This window comes from Dermacentor andersoni, chromosome 4 (assembly GCF_023375885.2).
Source record: "Dermacentor andersoni chromosome 4, qqDerAnde1_hic_scaffold, whole genome shotgun sequence".
Lineage (NCBI taxonomy): Eukaryota > Metazoa > Arthropoda > Arachnida > Ixodida > Ixodidae > Dermacentor > Dermacentor andersoni.
In genome coordinates, this window is record NC_092817.1 from 31855258 (window position 1) to 31877274 (window position 22017).

Sequence of the window (22017 nt, forward strand, 5' to 3'; positions counted from 1 at the left end):
TACAATGGAGGAGCTCGAAGCGGCACTAGCTCTCTGCAGGCGCTCATCATCTCCGGGTCCAGATGGTATATCATACCGGGCCTTGTGCTATCTCGGAGAGTCCGCACGGATAGAATTGTTGAGCCTTTACAACTCCTCATGGCAGGAGGGAAATGTTCCTGACGAATGGAAAGTAAGCCGCCTGGTGCCACTCTTAAAGCAGGGCAAATCCCCATTAGAACTCACCTCTTACCGCCCAATAGCACTGGCCAGCTGTGTAGGAAAGATAATGGAACGGATGATCCTTGGCCGCCTGGAATGGTACCTTGAATTTTACAAGATTTATCCGCTTTCCACGGCTGGTTTCCGACGTGACCGCTCTTCCATCGACAGTGTAGTTGATCTCGTTTCATATGTCCAGCACGAAAGGTCCCGTAAGCGTTTATCTGCAGCTTTATTCTTAGATGTGAAAGGGGCATATGATAACGTATTACATGAGGCCATTCTCGACGCTCTTGCGACGGTTGGCCTAGGTGGTCGAGTTTTCTTGTGGATTGCAAGTTACCTGTCTGCAAGATCATTCTATGTGTTAACTGACGATGGCCCAACTACGCGACGCTATACCAGCAGGGGCGTTCCTCAAGGCGGTGCTCTCAGCCCGACGCTATTCAACCTCGCTCTTGTTGGACTTGCTGAATGCTTGCCAACTACCATCAAGATTTCAACATACGCTGACGACATCTGTGTCTGGACTTCGGCAGTCACACGTCCTCAGATACGTGCGCGACTTCAAAGAGCGGCCACTTTGACAGCGAACTACTTGTGTAAACAGGGTCTCAGCATTTCACCTGAAAAATGCGCACTAGTCGCATTTACTCGGAAACCGATGACGCCTTATGTCATCTCAATCAATGGGCGGACCATTTCCTATGTCCGAAACCACAGATTCCTTGGCGTCATTATTGACCGAGACCTCTGTTGGAGCCCACACGTGGCCTACATGAAACGGCGCCTGACAGCTACTTCCCAGTTGTTCAAATACTTGACAGGGAAGACGTGGGGGATGTCAGTAGACGCAATGCTTAAACTCTACAGAGCTCTCTTTCTCGGTTTTTTAAGATACAGTCTACCTGTACTGAACAACACCTGCAAGACAAATATTCGTGTTCTGCAGGCAGTACAAGCTCAAGCACTCAGAGTCTGCCTTGGTTTGCCCAGATGTACGTCAACAGAGGCGACTCTTGCGATTGCTCGGGACCATCCAATGCGAACTCACATTACGGTGGAAGCCCTGAGAACGCACATCAGACATTTTGCACGTGCCCCCTATCACCACCTTGCAGCACTACCTTCAGACAGGCACCAATCATCATTCTCTAAAACTATCAACAAGTACAACGACAAACTTCCCTCGGGCTTCACCGCTGCATCTAAACCATCGATACCCCCTTGGTGTCTTATCAGCCCCACAGTACATCTCAGTGTACCAGGAATCGGAAAAAAGTCTGAACTGTCGTCGCCTGTCCTCAAACAACTGTCTCTGCTTCTTCTGCACGAGAGGTACGCGGACAGTGAACACATTTATACTGATGGTTCCACAAACACCCAGTGTTCGTCCGGTGCTGTGGTTGTCCCAGCAAAAGCTATTACCATCAGCTTCAGGACTGACCACCCGACAACGTCGACATCTGCTGAACTAGCTGCTCTTCGCGCTGCACTCCGTTTCGTCAGTCGGGAGCCACCTCGACAATGGTCCATCTTCAGCGACTCAAAGGCAGCCCTACAATCTGTACTATCAGCTCTGCGTCGCGGGCCATTCGAACAGCTCGTATTCGATATTAGATGCCTACTCCATACATCACAGGAGAAAGGACACCACGTGACGTTTCAGTGGCTGCCAAGTCACTGCGGCGTCACTGGAAACGAAGACGCCGATAATGCCGCTCGGGCAGCTCTTGAAGACGCACAAGAAGAGGCCATACCGCTTTCACGATCCGACGCAGCTAGCAGACTTCGAGTGCTTGCACAGGAGATGACGCTCTCTTCATGGTGCACACCAAACAGCCAGACCAACCAGAGCAACCGTCAATACCACCTGCCCTCTTTGATGCATCTCTATATGCCAACTGGACTCCGCCGAAGCGAGGCGACTCTGCTTTATCGCTTATGGTTAGGGGTGGCTTTCACGAAATCTTACTCATTCCGCATTGGAATGGCCGACAACGCTCTCTGCAATGCCTGTCTTTGCGAGGAGACGCTGCAACACATTCTGTGCGACTGTCCTGAATATAATGTTCAGCGACAGTCCCTGGCATCCGTTCTCGCGCACCTTGACACTAGACCATTGTCCCTCGACACGATTTTCACATGCCGCCGACAGAAGACATCGCAGGTGAAGGCGACGAAGGGACTACTTCAGTTTTTGAAAGAGACGGGATTGGACAAGCGGCTCTGACAGTGTTATCACGTACAATGCCAGATTGATGGACTCTACCGGACGATGTTTGTGTGCTGTGATATGTGCTCTCTCTCTCTCTCTCCCCCTTCCCCATCTTTCATCGCCCCCATCCCTCTCCCATGTGTAGGGTAGCAAGCCGGTTACGCTAAACTGGTTAACCTCCCTGCCTTTCCTTCTCTACTTTTTCCTTCCTTCCTTCCTTCGACACCGCAGGCATTGCACTCGGCGCTATCAGCCATTCCAATTAAAAACGTATATGCATTCGTGAATGCGACGCCCAAGCGTAAGCGGCACAGCATTGTTTCCTCATTACGCGGAAGCCCTGGTAACAGCCGCAGTTGCATAGATGGATCGAGGGAATGCAATCGATGTTGAGTGAAATCAGGTGTGTGCCACTTCTCCAATGTCATACGGTGCGCTAGCTTGCCTAAGTGTTGGGCTGCGTCAGTCCGCGATAAAGGTATAGAAACAAGGGTTGCTCCTTCATGTGCTTTCTTAGCAGCTTCGTCAGCGACGTCGTTGCCGGAGATACCGCAATGGCCAGGCAGCCACTGAAACACTACGTCGTGCCCTTTCGCAATCATGTGAAGGTGCATTTCTCGTATCTCCGATACGAGTTGTTCACAGGACCCGCGACGAAGAGATGACAGAAGACATTGTAAGGCCGCCTTTGAATCATAGAATATTGCCCACCGATTAGCCGGTTGGTTGTTAATATAATCTACGGCACCTCGGAGGGCTACAAGCTCCGAACCGGTCGATGTTGTCAAGTGAGAAATCTTGTATCGGATGCTTAGTGATCGTGATGGTATAACCACTGCCCCGGTGGAGCTGGTCTGGGTGGAAGAGCCATCCGTATATATGTGGACGCGGTCAAAGTAGAAAGTGTGCAAACAATCCAGAGCTGCTTGCTTCAAGGCCAAGGTAGGCAGGTTGGTCTTTTTTCTTATCCCTGGAACCGTAAGACGCACTTGAGGTTGTTTTAAACACCACAAAGCTGAGGTTGAACGTGCTGATGGTGTGAAGCCCGATGGTAGGGAGGCACGATGCTTGCTGACCTCGTTGGAGAAGGGTGCCTGTGGTCGTCGTTCTGGAAGACAGGCAAGAAAGCTTGATTGAATCCGTGAAATATGACGAACATGGGCCCTAAGCGAGTCGGTGCTGATGTAAGTCGTGATCGGATGGTCTTGAGCCATGATAATGGTTCCTGCTGTTGAGGCGCTCCGCGGAAGGCCTAGGCAAACACGTAGTGCCTGTGCTTGCACGCTCTGAAGTTCTCGAAGATTTGACTTGCATGTTTTAGCAAGCACGAGAGAACTATAGCGTAGAAATCCGATAAAAAGTGCTCGATATAACTGTAGCATGGAGCCCACTGACGATCCCCATGTTTTGCCGGCGATGAACTTGAACATGTGAACAATAGATGTGAGCCTCTTCTTCAAGTGGGCAACCTGAGGGCTCCAAGAGAGGTCCCGGTCAACAATGACACCCAAAAACCGATGATTTTTCTTGTATCAGATAGGCTGGCCATTGATGTACACTGGATAACCAGACATCGCTTTTCGCGTAAAAGCGACTAACGCACATTTTTCTGTTGAGATGGTAAGCCCTTGTGTCTGAAGATAGTCAGAGGCCTGTGTTGCTGCTTGCTGTAGCCTTGCGCGAACCTGCAGGCTAGTGACCGCTGATGTCCAGATGCAGATGTCGTCGGCGTATATTGAAACACTCACTGTTTCCGGTAGGGATTCAGCCAGCCCAAGAAGCGCGAGGTTGAAAAGAACAGGGCTTAGAACACCGCCTTGGGGAACGCCTCGGCATGTGTAGTGGTCGGTAGTCGGACCATCTTCCGTACGCACGAACAAGGACCTTTGTGTCAAGTAGTTTCTGATCCACCGATATACTCGCCCTCCTAGTTCAACTGTCAGAAGTGCGTCTACAGGTTTTCCCGCTCAATTTAATCCAAGCGCCAGTCAATTCAATCCGAGCGCCAGTCAATTTAATCTAAGCGCCAGTCAATTTAATCCAAGTGCCAGTGATTTTAATCCGAGCGCCGCTCAATTTAATCCAAACGCCAATGAATTTAATCCAAACGCCAACCGAAATAATCCAAACACCAGTGAATTTAATCCAGACACAACGGAATTCAAGAACCTTTGGATTTCAAGACTTCTGAAAATTTGAGAACATATTATGAGTTAACACCTTGAAAATGAAAGAGCGAGGTGGTAGACCAGTAGCTATCCTGCCACGAAACTAACGACCACTTTTGGAGATCTTGAAGCGAAAAGCTTCACTACGCTGTAAACACCGCGCATCGCGCGAGCCGGCGTATGTCGGAATTGGCTCCGTGAGCATGTTCGGAGTCGAATTGGCTCCATAAGCGTGTTAGGAGTCGGCGCAGGTGCCCACCCGAGCGCTATGCGTCATCGTTTGACGTTGGCCGCAAGCGCGTGTTTATCGCGGAGGCCGACTATATAACCGCTTGCGCATTCAACATGGAAGGAGAAGAGAGTGATACTACCGATACAGAGAGCTGTATTTATGACTGTACAGAAATCGCAAGACAATGTGCCCAACAATGATGAATAAAGAAGTTTAATAATCCTGCATTAGTTATGGTTTATATCATTGATGAGCAATTTTCATAACTACACAAGGCACACGTATAGCATAACCATAAGCTAACCAAAGCATATCTATAAGTGAAACCGTAAGCTTAACCATAGGCTAAATCATAAAGCATAGCCATAGCTTAACCGTAAGCATAACCATAGGCTAAATCATAAAGCCTAACCATAAGCTAAACCATAAGCATCACCGAACCTTTTCGCTTCGAGAGATCCAGGCTTAACCTTAGGTAAGCCCCAGCTATATTTTTTTTTATTTTCTACTTCGTTATGAGAGCGACACAGAAGATGAGCATTCTCCAAATTAATTGAGAGGAAACGTCAGCATGAGTACGTCGAGTTAATGGTACAAATGCGATTTGGTCATGGCTATAAAACGAAACAATGAAGGTTGGTTCGATGATAATCACTAGGCCCTCACCGGGAGGCTTCGGTCGCTAGCGAATACGATTCACTATTCTACTGCGGTATCCGCAGCCTCCAATCAAAGGCCTTGTCATCGGTACCGCTAAAACAGTCATGAATACCATTTAATTGCACAACTGTTATGGTCAAGTCATTAGCGATCACAAGTGTAATACAATGCGCAGTTCGGGGTTCTTGGTGTTTTGCGCAACATGACGTCATATACATCCAATGAAATGCGATGAAACGAGTGACTCACTATGCCTACTATAAACTCGTATACTTAAGTCACTGGTGAATATTATTCACCTATTTTACTATCCCTGAGGTAGCCTTCCCTCGTGAGTGCCGTCAGTAGTATCAATGAAGCTGTAGCACGATGGAGCACTTTTGCGTTACCACTGCCAACTGATATCTAATAGTCATTGATATCTATCAAAACGTTATTAAATTAGTATTTTCTCTACTATTATTGCTACCTGATAGTAAAGAGTTATTAGCGATCACTAGTGATAAGTTCAGTTCAGCGTTCTGTTACAATTAGAGTTTGTAGTGTCATGGATGTCAAATGATAATTCAAAGGATGATTCAAATTTTATAACCTGGGGTTGCTAAAAATTAGTCACTAGTAATCACGAGTCACTGGTATTCAAATGGTCAAATGGTATTCATGACTGTTTTAGCGGTACCGATGACAAGGTCTTTGATTGGAGGCTGCAGATATCGCAGTAGAATAGTGAATCGTATTCGCTAGCGACCGAAGCCTCCCGGCGAGGGCCTAGGGATTATCATCGAATCAACCTTTATTGTTTCGTTTGATAGCCATGACTAAATCGCATGTGTACCATTAACTAGACGTACTCATGCTGACGTTTCCTCTCAATTAATTTGGAGAATGCTCTTCTGTGTCGCTCTCATAACGAAGTAGAAAATAAAAAAATATAGCTGGGGCTTACCTAAGGTTAAGCCTGGATTTCTCGAAGCGAAAAGGTTCGGTGATGCTTATGGTTTAGCTTATGGTTATGCTTTATGATTTAGCCTTGGATAAGCTTACGGTTTAACTTATGGCTATGCTTATGGTTTAAGTTATGGATATGCTTACGGTTCAGCTTATAATTATGCTTTATGATTTAGCCTATGGTTATGCTTACAGTTTCACTTATGAATATGCTTTGGTTAGCTTATAGTTATGCTATATGTGTGCCTTGCGTAGTTATGAAAATTGCTTATCAATGATATAAACCATAACTAATGCAGGATTATTAAACTTCTTTATTCATCATTGTTGGGCACATTGTCTTGCGATTTCTGTACAGTCATAAACACAGCTCTCTGTATCGGTAGTATCACTCTCTTCTCCTTCCATGTTGAATGCGCACGCCTATACTCTGGCAAGCGGTTATATATTCGGCCTCCGCGATAAACACGCGCTTGCGGCCAACGTCAAACGATGACGCATAGCGCGCGGGTGGGCACCTGCGCCGACTCCTAACACGCTTATGGAGCCAATTCGACTCCGAACACGCTCACGGAGCCAATTCGACTCCGAACATGCTCACGGAGCCAATTCCGACATACGCCGGCTCGCGCGATGCGCGATGTTGACTACAGCGTAGTGAAGCTTTTCGCTTCAAAACCTCCAAAAGTGGTCGTTAGTTCCGTGGCAGGATAGCTACTGGTCTACCACCTCGCTCTATCATTTTCAAGGTGTTAACTCATAATATGTTCTCAAATTTTCAGAAGTCTTGAAATCCAAAGGTTCTTGAATTCCGTTGTGTCTGGATTAAATTCACTGGCGTTTGGATTATTTCGGCTGGCGTTTGGATTAAATTGAGTGGCGTTTGGATTAAATTGAATGGCGCTCGGATTAAAATCACTGGCACTTGGATTAAATTGACTGGCGCTTAGATTAAATTCACTGGCGCTGAGATTAAATTGACTGGCGCTTGGATTAAATTGAGCGGGAAAACCTGTAGAATGGTTTGATGGGAAACATTGTCGTAGGCGCCTTTCACGTCAAGAAAGAGTGCTACTGATAATCGCTTCCGAGATTTTTGTTGTTCTACAGATGATACCAGATCGATGACACTATCAATCGATGAACGGCCTCGTCGAAATCTTGCCATTGAGTCAGGGTAAATTTTGTTGTGTTCAAGGTACCATTCGAGACGCATGAGGATCATACGTTCCATGAGTTTCCCGACGCAGCTGGCAAGTGCTATCGGCCGATACGATGCCAGTTCGAGCGGTGACTTTCCAGTTTTTAGTAGCGGTACCAGGCGGCTTCGTTTCCATTCCTGTGGGACGACACCATCTCGCCATGAGCTGTTAAAAAGGCTGAGGAGTTCTCTTCGTGCTTCTTGATCTAGGTGGCGCAAAGCACTATATATTATCCCATCGGGCCCTGGTGAAGATGAACACCTACAGAGCGCCATAGCAGCTTCTAACTCTTCCATAGAGAATGGAGCGTCCATACTTGTATCTCGTAGACCGGGGATGTCACCTAAAGTCATGTGAAAGACTAAATTTGTGCCGCCGGCGACTTTCGCACAAAATTCCTCCGCAACTTCTATCTCGCGGCGGTTTTCATAGAGAGCAAGGGCGTTGAAAGGACGTCGATGCTGGGGGCTTGAGCTAAGACCCCGTAGGGTACGCCACACACGGGATAATGGCTTGCGGGGGTCCAGTGACTCGCAAAAGCATTTCCATCTTTGTTCCGCTAGCTTATCCATTCGCCGCTTTATCTTCTTTTGCATGCGCCGAGCTTCTCTGAGGTCAAGAATTGACTTCGTGCGCCTGTACCTCCTTTCAGCTCGGCGACGTAGTGCACGAAGCCTTTCCAACTCAATGTCATTCTCTGTACGCTTTGATGAATGTGTGAAGCAACGCGTGCAATCTTGCATTGCGTCAGCTATAATTTCTTCTAATTTGCGTGCGATTCGTTTCTTGCATGTGTCTTCTACACGAGCTTGAAAGACTGACCAGTCGATTTGGCGAGGTACAACCGGTAATGCGGCGTCTAATCCATCGATTCTCACATAGGTCGGAATGTGGTCACTTCCATGGGTTTCAATATCGGTGAACTACTGCACGCTCGAAGTCAGGCAACGGGACACAAAAGTCAAGTCAAGGCAGCTGCTGTACGTTGTTCCTCGCAGAAATGTCGGGCTTCCGTCGTTTAGAAGACATAGGTTGTGGCCTGATGCAAAAGATATTAGTGACCTGCCCCTCGAGTTTATCCTGGAGCTTCCCCATATATGGTGGTGAGCGTTGAAATCCCCTGTTATTATCCAAGGACCGGGAGTAGCAGTCATGATATCTTCTAGTCTTTTGCTATCAAACTGACTGGTTGGGGATAGGTAGACGCCAATAAGAGTAAAAGACAGCCTCTTCTTTTTCACAGTAACACAGACGTATTGGTTACCGTCGTGTGGCGCTACGTGTTGGGAAAAATACGTAAGGTCTTTGCGGATGTAAACCAAAACCTTACTACTTCGGATACACGTGGATGAAACAAAAGGTTCATACCCTGATAGTCTTATGGAGGCTGATAAGTTCGGTTCACAGATAACCAGTATAGGGAAGTGGTTGTCAAACACGAACTGCCGCAACTCCGAAATACGTGACCTCAAGCCTCTCGCATTCCATTGGAATATGGAGGCACTTCTGACATCATCCCGGAACGATCGCTGTTGTTGTCGATGAGCCGTGGTTCTGCTGTAGAAGCCCTCAAGCACTGGACTTCTGAAGGCTCTCAAGAACCGGATTGATGGCATCCAGCACTTGCAACGCACTTCGAGCTGTTGGTGTCTGTAGCTTGTCCAGGAGAACACGAATAGCACTCATCAGAGAGCTTATCATGACAACAACTTGTTTATCCTGGTCTGAGAATTTATCAGGAACAGATGAGGTATCCTTTGCTGTAGAGCTCTGATTTCGCTCAGTATGGGCATGTAGCCGCGGGAGTGCAGGCCAAGCGTCAGCAGCCGTGCTGTTCGATGCACCTGTGTCCTTTGAGCTGACTGCGTTTGGCCGGGGCGGAAGAGCGGGTGGTAATGTCCGCGGCTGGCGTTCTGCAGAGGCTTTGGAGGTTCTTGATCGACGTCGGCGACGTGATCGTCGTCGCTTAATAGATGCTGCTGCTTCTCGGTGAGACGAGTGGTCTCTAACCATTTTTTTCAATATTGCCATTTCCTTTCGTATCAAAGGGCATTCCTTCGAGGATGCATCGTGAGGGCCGCTACAGTTTGTGCACTTCAGCACATTGGCCTTGCACGTGTTAGTGGTGTGGGGCCCAGTGCAGCGAGAACAGACGGTAGTGTTCTTGCACACACTACTCACGTGTCCAAACGTCATGCATTTCCAACACTGCAGAGGTTTTGGTATAAACGGGCGAACTGCGTGTCGAAAGTGGCCCACTTTTACATGCGATGGGAGGGATTCGTCCTTAAATATGATCTTCACACACCGTGACGTGCCGAGACGAAACGCGTTTGTGATGACGGTGTTTTCGGTAGCCGGCTTGATTAAGATCGACAGATCGGAGTCGACAATGGTCTCGTCAACATCGTAAATTACGCCAGTACTGACTTGTTTTTCCAGCGGAATATGAGGGCGGACTTTCATCCCGTCAAGTTCCGTGACATTGCGCAAAGAATCCAACGCAGCTGCGTGTTCTACGTCAATCGCAAGGACGTTCTTACGGGTGTTCACTCTGATGTCTTTGATTTCATTCGGAACTAGCGCCTCTAGATGTGAAGACACGGCTTGCCGGTTGAGGCGTCTCAGGTTGTCAGGGGCGAGAACTGGCGCGAACAGGATGGTGAGCTCCTCGGTATTGCGCGAAGATCTCACGGTGGACTCACTCGAATTCGATGATGCGCTGAGAAATCTTCGCTTTGCTTTACGACTCCGCACCAGCTCGAAGGTGTCGTCACAAGAATCTTCACCGCTGACATAGTACTGCATCGTGTCGTCGCTGTCAGTGTCGCTCTCGGTGCCGTTGCGCTTCCTGGAGGCAGCCGTCGCGGGCACTGCCGAGTCCGGCGGACGCGCGTGAGACTCCATCTCCGTCGCAGTTAAGGAGGAAACAGCAGTTCAAGGCAGAGTCCAAGAAATTCACAAAATGAGTAGAGCTGGAAGACTCGGCATTCTGCCTGAAAGGCACTTCGTCTTCTTCCTCTCACCAAACATAATTCTCTATATAGTGTAAGACGCAAAGCGTCCGGACCACTTGAGCATCTCCGTTCACTTCTTTATGTATTTATGTATGTACGTAAGTATGTATGCATGTAAGAATGTAGGTACGAGGAACGTTCCGAAAGTAACTTTCGTCATTTGTTTTCACACGGAAACGTTATGGCAAAAAAATAAAACATGGCATCATGAACTATACATCTTGCACTATTTTTCCACATAGTCGCGACCGACATTGAGACATTTGTCGTAGCGTGTAATCAGTTTTAAGGAACCACTCTGGTAAAACACGGTGCCTCGCGATGGAAGGAATTGTCGCACAGCCTGCTCCACCTCAGCATCGTTCTGGAAGTCTTGAGAGTGCGGCTTTAAATGCAGAGAAACCATTCATACCGGATAACAGCACGCGCTTCCATTGGCGACCACGTAGTCGGTACACGTCTGTCTGCTATCGTAATTTGTACTCGAATAACCTCGGGCACACCGGTCTGCTGCTAATCTCTCGTCTTCGGCGCTTTGCGCGTGTGTCATTCCTCCTCTGCTGACGCTCCTTCCGTCGTTGAACCAGCAACGGGCATGGGTTTTTATGGCGACTGTTTGTTTCATCTGGTGTACCACCTTCTCTTTCAAAAAATATGACGAAACTTACTTTCGTAACGTCCCTCGCATTCATGCGTACGTGCGTGTGTGTGCCTATGTGCATGTGTGCGTGCGTGTGCGCGTGTGTGTTTGTGTGCGTGTGTGCGCGTCAATGTTTCTTTTTTTTTCTAACCGCATGAACACCAATTGAAGTTCGTTCATGTTACACTGCAGAACACAACTGAATAGCCTGTTTCTCCAACCACAGTCGCTTTCTCTACATCGCTCGCAGACCGGTACGTGATGACGTCATCGGGAGATCTGTACGTGCGGAGTCTGACGCAAGCTGCCCGCTTCCGGTGCCACACGGAGGACGTGCTTACCCGCCGAAACAGGACGAGCGCCACCTATGCGCACTACCATGCTACGGGTACGTGGACGCGCCACTTCCACATCGACAGCACCGTTGAGCTGCCGGCTGGAAACTGCTGGTGCACGTTGCCAATGTGAGAAAACAGTCCAAGGACTGGAGCAACGTTTAAGAACGAGACTAAGATTCGTCGACCTCGTTTATCTCTCTTGCGCTGTTTTCTCACATTGAGTCACGTGAAGCCTTCGTCACGTTATTTCACGCTAAGCCTTCGTCGTCGCAGGCATCTATCACAAATTGAATGCCCGCCTGCAAGGCTGCACACAAGGCTGCTCGCTTCACGACTACGACTGAGGGAAGTCGGTACGCGCAGCTTGTGAACGTCGTTTTGTCTTTGTGTGCTTTCTTTTTTACGTTCACTATTTGGGGCCCGCGTCCCTCAGTGCCGCGAGCAGCGCACATTTACATTACGAATGTACGCTACACGTTCGCACCGAACAATGCCAGCGCAAGCAGAAGTGTTGTTGCTCGCTGCAGGAGGATCTGAGGGCCCCGCAAATGATGCCGGCACCTGCACTGCCACAGTGCCGCTCGGTGTCTGCTAACAGCTGAGAATTCCGCGTATTCTAAATGTCCATTCATGCGAGTGAGAATGAACCGCATCTGTTCCAAAAGCACTTCGCGAAACTAGCACGCAAAAACAGCAGCTGGTATGAGATACAAACTAAGATTTGTACCTCCGCTCCCATCATCGCTTAGATAGGCGTAAAAACTGCACCATGTAGCATTGCTTGTCGATTTGAGTGACTCGCGTGTCAGCGGACGTCTCGGCTTAGCCAGTTGTGTGAAGGACAGCTAATTTCATTGCCTGCCGCGGCAGGCCGATAGTCTTGGTTCACGTGCTTGCGTACATAACGTCACACCAGGTAAGCAACCTGTTCCTCCCAGTATGTGAAATGAGGCTGACTAACTACTACACCGGCAGCGCAGTGCTACACCGGCAGCGTAGGTTCCAGCTAGCCTCAGACGGAGATGAATGCGCTATGCGTAAGCATACCGTAGTTCAGCGCGTTGCAATAGGAAATGCGACATTCTACATGGTCGCATTCATTCGTACACGTGGCTATTGTAGCTCATGCACGATTTGCCACAACACAAACGGTTCGTTTAGAAGCGGATTAGAAAGCAGATTATTATTATTATTTGTTTTGAACACATATACACATATACACAGTTAACAGGAAAGGGGAAGCGACGAGCAGGCTGGCAACTGCCACCGGAAGGGGCACAACGCCTGCCTACTCTTCTGAAGGGAGGTGACAGCAACACAGAAATGGAAGATAGCCTGAACATCTGAAGAAAGCACGTCTTCGCTGAAAATCTACAATTCGCTGTAGGTTATAGGTGCGCGCCATTTTCCCACAGAAGACGTACCACAAAGTCCTGAATGACCTTGTTGATGCCGTAAGCGATGATTATTACTGGCAATTGGCGAGCAAGAAGCTTCACCGGCAGGATGAAAAGAATGCTTCAGCCAGGCGAGGACATAGATGCAAAGGAAAAAGAAAGAGAGGGAAACTCGGACGAGGTGAGTCATTGGCTCCTCGAAATTCAACACTGACCAAAGTTTGCCACCCCTTGATCTACGACCCGTACTTGGCCTGCGGACTAACGCTGTCTGTGCACCTCGTGCAACAAAAGTATTTTCGACCTTCCTCAGAGACACTGCCATCAATAATTATATATATATATATATATATATATATATATATATATAAACTAGAGAGGAAGGGCAACCGAAGGGCTCTATTTTGTTAAGACCATATAAATCCAACAGACAGTGAATTTAAGCCAAGGGAAAATTAACTGTCGTTTTAATTGGTCTGTAGAAAATAATGAAGAGAAGGGAAATGAAAGTGGGCGAAAAGATAGCTTGTCCCCGGTGGGAGCTATATGGTCCAAACATGTACTTGCTGTTGATTGGGAGCGCTTTCAGTTTTATTACGAGAAGGTAAAGCGCTAGCTCGTGCAGAGTTAGTAATGAAACAGCAAAGGACTGATTCTGTCGTCTAATTGACTGCGACTTTGTGAACCCTATTTCTACACATTGTGCTATGCCCCTCCAAGTACTACATGTGCAGCACTAGCGTAGTGCACTAGCGTAGTTCGGGCACCTCCAATGGCAATTCTTCATTTGAAATATTTGAAAGCCTAACTTTCAGAGCACACTGACAGTAAACACGGGTTTCTTTGACGCCATTTAACCAAGCTAACGAGTGAGCTAGAGTTTCTCTTCAAACATCTGTTAGAGCCCATTTTTGCCTAGGATCACTTCCGAAAAGAGTTGTTCCGGCGGGAATAATCCACGCAGTGAACTTGATAACAGAGTCTGACTTATATAGTTACTTCTCTTTTTTTTTCCCCAGGCTAATGTTATCCGCGCGTGAACTCCTCCGCCATAGTTATTTCTCTTTTTTTTTCATTTCCTTTTCTTTTTATTCTGCAATGTTCGTTCTGGGTTAACTCTTCGAACCTCGTTTCGCGCTCTAAACCAATCGACCACGGTTTCACGAAAACGGTAATTTCGAGCCCCGAGTTTTGTACCACACTCGTACACTTTTCCCTTTTTTTTTCTCTCTCTCTCTCTTCTTTTTTTGTTTTTTTCCATTCTGTTAACAACGGTCACTAATTAAAAATAATCGTTGGGGAGCATTCATGAACCCTAAATTAAGAGTAAATGTCCATTCTGAGAACAATACTAGAACTGGCACGTTGCATGAAATGACAGAGCAGCCTTATAGGGATATTTTTTTTTTTTTTCGTTTAGTTTAATTCTGGTGGATGACTAAAGCGTTTGAATATAAAAAAAAATATTAACAATCCCTGTCGGCTATTGTTACTGTTCCCGTGACTTGAGGCGTATAATCTGTCGCAATCTCTTAATTAGCGGACCTCATTTTTTTTTTCTTTTGTCAAACTTCAATGAGATTTTACACGCTTGGGCAACATCTGTCAGCACGTTGCTTTTTTTTCGTTTTTTTTTTTTTCTTTTCGCTCCGCTATATTACGCTGGTTGAGGAAAATAGGGAGCAATAATTAGCAATCTAATTTATCATTTTTTTAATAACGCCCGCGTTTATTTTGCTTCGTTTTCAACCCATGATTGAGTATGTTTTCTGTGCCTTCAGACAGGACGAAATGAGCTTCGCGTTTCCGGGGAACATGTAGAGCTTCAAAATATATATATATAAAGTTAGGAAGCACTGGAATGGACGGGACTCATTTTTTTACGCGTAGGAAAACAAAATGTAAAAGAAACTAGTCGCGACATGTCAAGAACAGCCTACAGGACTAGCCTAAGGGTGCGTCAGAATTACGACGATGCATAAGTGAATAAGTGCTCCCAGTTGTATATTTTCTAATTGGTTTCGTTTCTCATTCTATGAAACTGTCTGTCATAATTAAGTGCGCTATTCATCTAGCAAAAGTGTAAGTTGTATGCCAGTTTTTTTTTTCTTGTTTTAATTTTGTGCCATCGACTCACCTGCAAAACTTCCTACATATTGTTTCCGCTGCGGTATGGGTCTGTCGTAGGATACAAGCGTCACATAAATTCTTCTGACTACGCCTCAAACAATACTGAAAGCTAGTTTTACTTCCGTCATTCGATTAGCTTGCATTTAGCGTGCCTCGAGCACTGGCTGAAACAAACAGTCAAATAGGATATAGAAACCAAAGCTTGTCGCTCCACTTGGAGTCCAAATGCGATCATAATCAGTGGCTACAGTTCATAAAAGAGTAAAAGGCTAAATAAGATGTGGGCACTCATTATTCTGCTACTCTTCCAAAGCACCTCGCAGAGGTCTTGTCGCGCAACCTTTAGTAATTGAACGACTCTATCACTGTCGCGTTCTCTTTTATGTACGTGCATGTGCATGGGTGGTTTTTATCTATCTATCTATCTATCTATCTATCTATCTATCTATCTATCTATCTATCTATCTATCTATCTATCTATCTATCTATCTATCTATCTATCTATCTATCTATCCTCTATCTATCTATCTATCTATCTATCTATCTATCTATCTATCTATCTATCTATCTATCTATCTATCTATCTATCTATCTATCTATCTGTTTCTGTGCTCTTATTTTTCATCTTTCTAGCTCCTCTTACCCCTTCCCTAGTGCAGATTAGCAAATTGAATGCTTTTTTTCTTTCCGTTTCGTTTTATTTTATCTCTGTCTCTCTCTCACCTTACTTGCAGAAACAACCGGAAGCCAGACACCGTCTATCACATTCCACTCGGGTCATGTGACGGTAGACCAAGGTCGCCCGGCTGACCTAGTCTGTCTGGCCCAAGGCTGGCCACCACCGAAGTTCAAGTGAGCCTCGCCAACGCCTATGATGTGATAATCCTCAGTTTTCCTCCTCAGCCAGCAGAAAATGGCGTCTTGATAAACAAGCCGCACATTCCATACCTTCTAGTTTTATCTTTCACATTTTGCTTATAAATGTGAGCATGATTATCGGCCAGCCCATTCCAAGAGAAAAAAGCCCCATGCACTACCTCATCTTGCAGAGAACAAGAGAAAAAATTAGGCCGAAGTTAGAAAGATTGTGCACCCAATTAGACTTTTCGCGTAAGCAGCAGACATACATTTTCATCCGTGGCATTTGCTGTTTCCTGCATTCAAAACGCAAAGCAGACCTACGCTTTCTCAATTTCACTCCTTCTTCGTTGATATGCAGTGAGGCAAAGTGCGCATATGCTATATAGCATTTGCGCGTTTATGTACCTGCGGTTGGGGGTTTAGTGCGTCTCTAAAGCATAGAACACGGACTGATGACAACTTTTAGTTTTGATTGGTGTAGTGTGCAGCGCTGTTGACTTGATATCAGCTACGCCAGGCTGACATTCTGGCATTACTTTGCGCTCGTCGGTTGGACGGAGATAAGGTCTGGTACATCAGGCGCTTCATAGAATATAGTGTGTGTTGTGGTGCACACGTGGTTGGTGCCCAGGTCTAACCCCAAATTCATCTTTTTGTTGCAATTGCAATTATATCGACACTCCAGGCGCATTTCTGCTGTCAGAGTCGCCGTGATGTTCCGTATAAAGTCCAAGCACGCTATCATCGTCTGCGCGTGCCGTATGCTGTATGTGCGAGTGAAATTTGCGAGGTTCAGCCGACAATCGCGGCTCAGTCTCCCGCACACATGGGAGGAAATCAGGGAGGAAACGCGCCGCCTTCCATCGCGCGCGAGGCGGTGGGGGGGGGGGGAGGAAGGGACGGGGGGGGGATGTTCTACTCTGGCGGCTGCTGCGTACGGCGCGGCCGCGTAAGCACCCTATACGCCTCGTGCACCGCCTATAGAGGCGCCACTGAAAGCCACCTAGCGGACGCTTCCAACAGTACACACGGAAGCAGTAGCAGACGACAACCCTTTGCAGCAATAATGGCTGAAGTTCGCGGCTGCGATTTCTCCTTTGTTCGGGTGCCAGGCTGCTTCTTCTGCGGTGACAGCTGTAGGGAAGATGCTGACCTCTGTGCGAGCGGGTATGAGCACGATGTTACCGGTGTTTGGGACAACATGGTCCACATACGTGCAAGGTGTGTGTCCCGCAGACAAACGCCATGAACCCCATTTACATGACGTGGAGCTCATGTTCATTAGCCGACAAATTTTGTTGAGTGATGCGATCTCTCGATGGTTTTTTTATTCTACCCTTGCCGCAATGCTGCTTCTGTACCTGAATAATAAGCACCCGTCGTTAGTGCAGACTTATATCAAACAAATCCGCACGGTGCAATCCCTGCATATGCCGTTGTGATTTTTCTGCCGATGAATACATGTGAGATCGCTGAATAAGTGCAGTCGAAGTCGCCTTAAGAAGAGTAATTGCCAATTTGACGAAGTAATTACCAATTTGACAATTTTTGACGAAGTCACCAAACACACGGGTTAATAAAAGCGCGTGTTAGTGCTGTACCGCCGATGCAATTCTGCTGCATACGCCGATGAACTACCGTTCCCACTGCAGTTTGTGCAATTTTAAATTCTCCAAGGGAGCTGCTTGGAAACGTACAAAGCTAAAGACTGACTAACTTTTCAGTACTTTTTTATATTACTAGAGAGAGGTGCCACATGATATATTTAAAGGCAGAGCAGTGCCAGTCAAAGTAGATGAGCGCTGGCGGCAAGGCCCGGTTTAGTCGTCTGCAGCGTAAGTATAAGAAAGAATTCAGTTGAGTACAAAACTCACATGCAAGAAGGGACTACGTTGTGAAACAAACAAATCACTCGGCGTGTTAAGTTTGCTCAGGCAGCATCGAGGTGTGATGACTACCCAAACGGGACGCGAACATTTCAGCGAGAAATGGAACAAAAGTACCATATTCAGCAGCTATTAGCTATTCTCGACCTGAACTACCTATTTTCTAAACACGTTTCCAAAAACGCAAACAATATCTAAGATGCCCTTGGGCGAAAAGAATAAAGCTGTTAAAGAAGCCCTTCCTTGGTATCATTCCGATAAGACACAGCGTGATTTATACCCTTTACAAGCAAGGCAGGGTGAAAACTTCGCAGCTCAAAAGAATCTACAAGAGTTATGCATGGAGCAACTAGCAACAGTTAAACATATGCAAAACCACGCATAAAATAGATGTAAAAGCATGAAGTGCGCGACAGCTGGTGCGAGGATTTACCGCGCCACATGAAACCAACAATTTCATTTCTTGCAAACTTCTGTAGCTTTAACATACAACGCAATGCGCTCGTGCAGTCGTGCTGCCTAGCTAGCGCAACGCGGTAAAGAAGCGGAAAACAATATAAGCGGCAAATAGCATTCCGAACTTTAGCGAAATGCCTTTAAACCTCATGCTGCACTGCAGACAAAATTCGTTGCTCACGCGTCTAACTATGATCGAGTGAAAAAAAACATCGACGAAACAAAGGAAAGGATGAGAACAAGAAATTTCCCTTCGAAGCGACGATCCATTTTTGCTGCCGTTGCTGCCGCTGATGAGGCTTTGCCGGGAATGATTATAACCGTATCGCCGGCACGTTTTCACCGGTATTTGAGCCCCCCACCCTGCAACAATTCTTCTTCGACATTCCCTGAAGCTTTGGCCACCCCACACGTGCGAATGGTGTTGCCTATCTTGCTCTCAAAACGTGAATAAGACAGAGGAGCACGATCAACGACACAACAAACTACGGCGCGTGCCAGGCTCCTCTCCCGCGTGTTGTGCTCAAGGCCGCCACCAGTGGCGCGTCCGTCGGCGTGCACGGCGCGTATATTGAAAGCGATCTGCGATGGTGGACAAAGTGCGTCGAGTGTTGGTAGCTTCGTATGCACTGTGCTTTGAACGGTTAGTTCGCGTTGAAGCGAGAGGCAGCACGAAGATCAATACGCTAGCTGCTACTGCTGCGCTTTCTCACTCCAGCGTTTTGACAGCGAGTTTTCGTGGTCGTCGTGTGAGATGTGATCATGTTTGCTTATGCGCGCGTGATACCGTGCTTGTTAATTTAGTTGGTAAGCGAATGTTTACAAGTTTACACGGCTGATAAAACTACTATCGCGCTTCTTGGGCTGGCCGAATCCCTACCGGAAACAGTGAGTGTCTCAATCTACGCCGACGACATCCCTTTCCCTTTCGCTTTCCCCAGTGTAGGGTAGCCAACCGGGCTCAGTCCTGGTTAACCTCCCTACCTTTCCTTTATCATTTGCTCTCTCTCTCTCTCTTATTTCCTGTAGCTTTCTACTAATTTTCTATCGCAATCGACACTTCGCCTATCGCGTGAAACTGTGACTTTTTCTTCCGCCGTCACTTGCAAATTTCTTTCCTTTCGTGTATTTTTCTTCTATTCTTTAGTCCTTTCTCTTTCTTTTTCCGCATTGATGGTGGACACGTCTTATGAATAATAGAGGGCACATTTCTGGTGCAATAGCCTTGCTGCCTATGGGGCAGAAACTTGGAGAATAACAAAGAAGCTTGAGGACAGGCTAAGGACCGTACAATAAGTGGTGGGAACAAGTATGGGTGTAACGTTACGATGCAGCAAGGCAGCTGTGGTGATTGGAAACCACACGGGGACAGCCTATACTATAGCTGATATTGAGTGGAAGAAATGAAGTTGGGCAGATCTAGGATGCTTAGAATAGAGAACCGGTGATATACTAGATTACCAGAATGAGTGCCATCCCCCCTCCCCCTCTCCCAAAAAGAAAGGCATTAGGAGACGACAGAAAATTGGACTGCGTATAGAAACTAGGAACTTATCAGGCCAAAAATGCAGTCAGTGGACGCAAGACATGTGCAATAGGAGATCACGGGGATGGGCCTTCCTCCTGCAATGGATGTAAATACAGTAAAATCTGCCTAAACGGAACTCGAACGCACAGAAAATATCCATTTGTCAAAAGTTTCGTTCATGCGAAGGACGCAAAATTTACAAACAAAAATGTTTTATTTCAAAAGCGCGGAGTGTTTTAATTTCGCTGAGGTGAAAAAAAAGATCTTAGTGAATTCTGCTTTGAGATACGCAGCTTCTTTCGTACAATGTATTTGTTTATGCGTTCCCGGTGTTTGACAGTCGCCATCACGATGCGAGAACAAACGCGAAAACTTGGCAACGTGAACGCCGCAGAGCAGCCGCTGGTGCACGGCAGCGCAAATGAAATACATCAAATATTATTGGCTATCTGGCCTCACCATTTGAAGTTCTTGTCAACGCAATCCTGTTATCATGAAGTACGATAGCCGACAAAGTAGGTGCAGTTTCGGTTCCAGTTCCATTTGACCCGATTGCACAAAAAGAAGCGTTCCACTCAAACAAAGTTTGTTTGCATCGTTCCTATGGGTGGCCGAGCAAAGCTGATATCCACGTCCCGTTTATCCGGTATTTCCGTTTAAGCAAGTTTTCGGTTATCCGGAGTCCACTGTGTAGGCTGATAATGATGAATTTTGCTACCGCGTGCATTGTTTTTTTCGTGCACGACGCGATCCAGACTTCTGCCGTGCTCTTTAAAACCCAACACCGTCGCCGTTTCAACGTTCTTTCCACAGGTGGTACCGCAAGCAAGGACAGAGGCTTGCACCGGTCTCGCCCTCGCCTGCACCGACAGTGCTCGACGGAGTCCTGCACTGGAGCGGAGGCGTGCAGACCGCAGACGAAGGCCAGTACGTGTGCGTGGCCTCCAACACCTTGGGAGAGGCCAGGGCCACGCTGCAGCTCTCAGTCATCGGTGAGCGTAGGCTTCTCTCGCGAGACGAGTCTTAATTAACGCGTGGTATCGTCGTTCTAAATGCCATATTCACGACACTAATCACGAGACGTATCTCATCCTACGAACACGAACTCAAGCTTCTAGCTCGCGTCTATTTATCTTTTATTACTTCAACGCGTTTCGGCACAACCCTCGGATTCAACTTAAGAGCCCTGGCAAAACCGACTCGAGTGCCAAAGAGTGAGCTTACGTTTTTAGGATCATCATCATCATCATCATCATCATCATCAGCCTGGTTATGCCCACTGCAGGGAAAAGGCCTCTCCCATACTTCTCCAACTACCCCGGTCATGTACTAATTGTGGCCATGTTGTCCCTGCAAACTTCTTAATCTCATCCGCCCACCTAACTTTCTGCCGTCCTCTGCTACGCTTTCCTTCTCTTGGAATCCATTCCGTAACTCCTTATGACCATCGGTTATCTTCCCTCCTCATTGCTTGTCCTGCCCATGCCCATTTCTTTTTCTTGATTTCAACTAAGATGTCATTAACTCACGTTTGTCCCCTCACCCAATCTGCTCTTTTCTTATCCCTTAACGTTACACCTATCATTCTTCTTTCCATAGCTCGTTGCGTCGTCCTCAATTTAATTAGAACCCTTTTCGTAAACCTCCAGGTTTCTGCCCCGGACGTGAGTACTGGTAAGACACAGCTACTACTCCGCTACGGCTCCTCCGCGTCCACTTTCGGCTATCTCGCTTGGGGAAGAAGGTATTCATTATCCGCATACTATTCTGTTCCGCAAACTCTACTAATAACTCTCCCCTGCTATTCCTAGTGCCTATGCTATATTCCCCCACTGCCTTGTCTCCACCCTGCTTCTTGCCTACCTTGGCATTGAAATCGCCCATCAGTATACTGTATTTTGTTTTGACTTTACCCATCGCCGATTCCACGTCTTCATAGAGGCTTTCGACTTCCTGGTCATCATGACTAGATGTAGGGGCGTAGACCTGTACAACCTTCATTTTGTACCTCTTATTAAGTTTCACAACAAGACCTGCCTCGTTAATGCTATAGAGTTCCTGTATGTTACCAGCTATGTTCTTATTAATCAGGAATCCGACTCCTAGTTCTCGTCTCTCTGCTAAGCCCCGGTAGC

At 47.0% G+C, this 22017-nt stretch overlaps 1 protein-coding gene across 2 annotated transcripts in view; it reads left to right on the forward strand.

Annotated features, from left to right (window-relative positions):
• The window catches only part of LOC126536864 (cell adhesion molecule Dscam1-like), a 185463-nt gene that overhangs the window by 120700 nt on the left and 42746 nt on the right, over positions 1 to 22017 (forward strand). For both annotated transcript variants that reach the window (XR_011893812.1, XM_072287776.1), the window contains exons 5-7: positions 11537 to 11674; positions 15886 to 16003; positions 20696 to 20874. Coding sequence is in view for 1 of the 2 variants with exons in the window: in XM_072287776.1 (XP_072143877.1) it covers positions 11537 to 11674; positions 15886 to 16003; positions 20696 to 20874 (435 nt within the window). In the remaining variant the exon portion in view is untranslated. The remainder of the gene's footprint in view (positions 1 to 11536; positions 11675 to 15885; positions 16004 to 20695; positions 20875 to 22017) is intronic.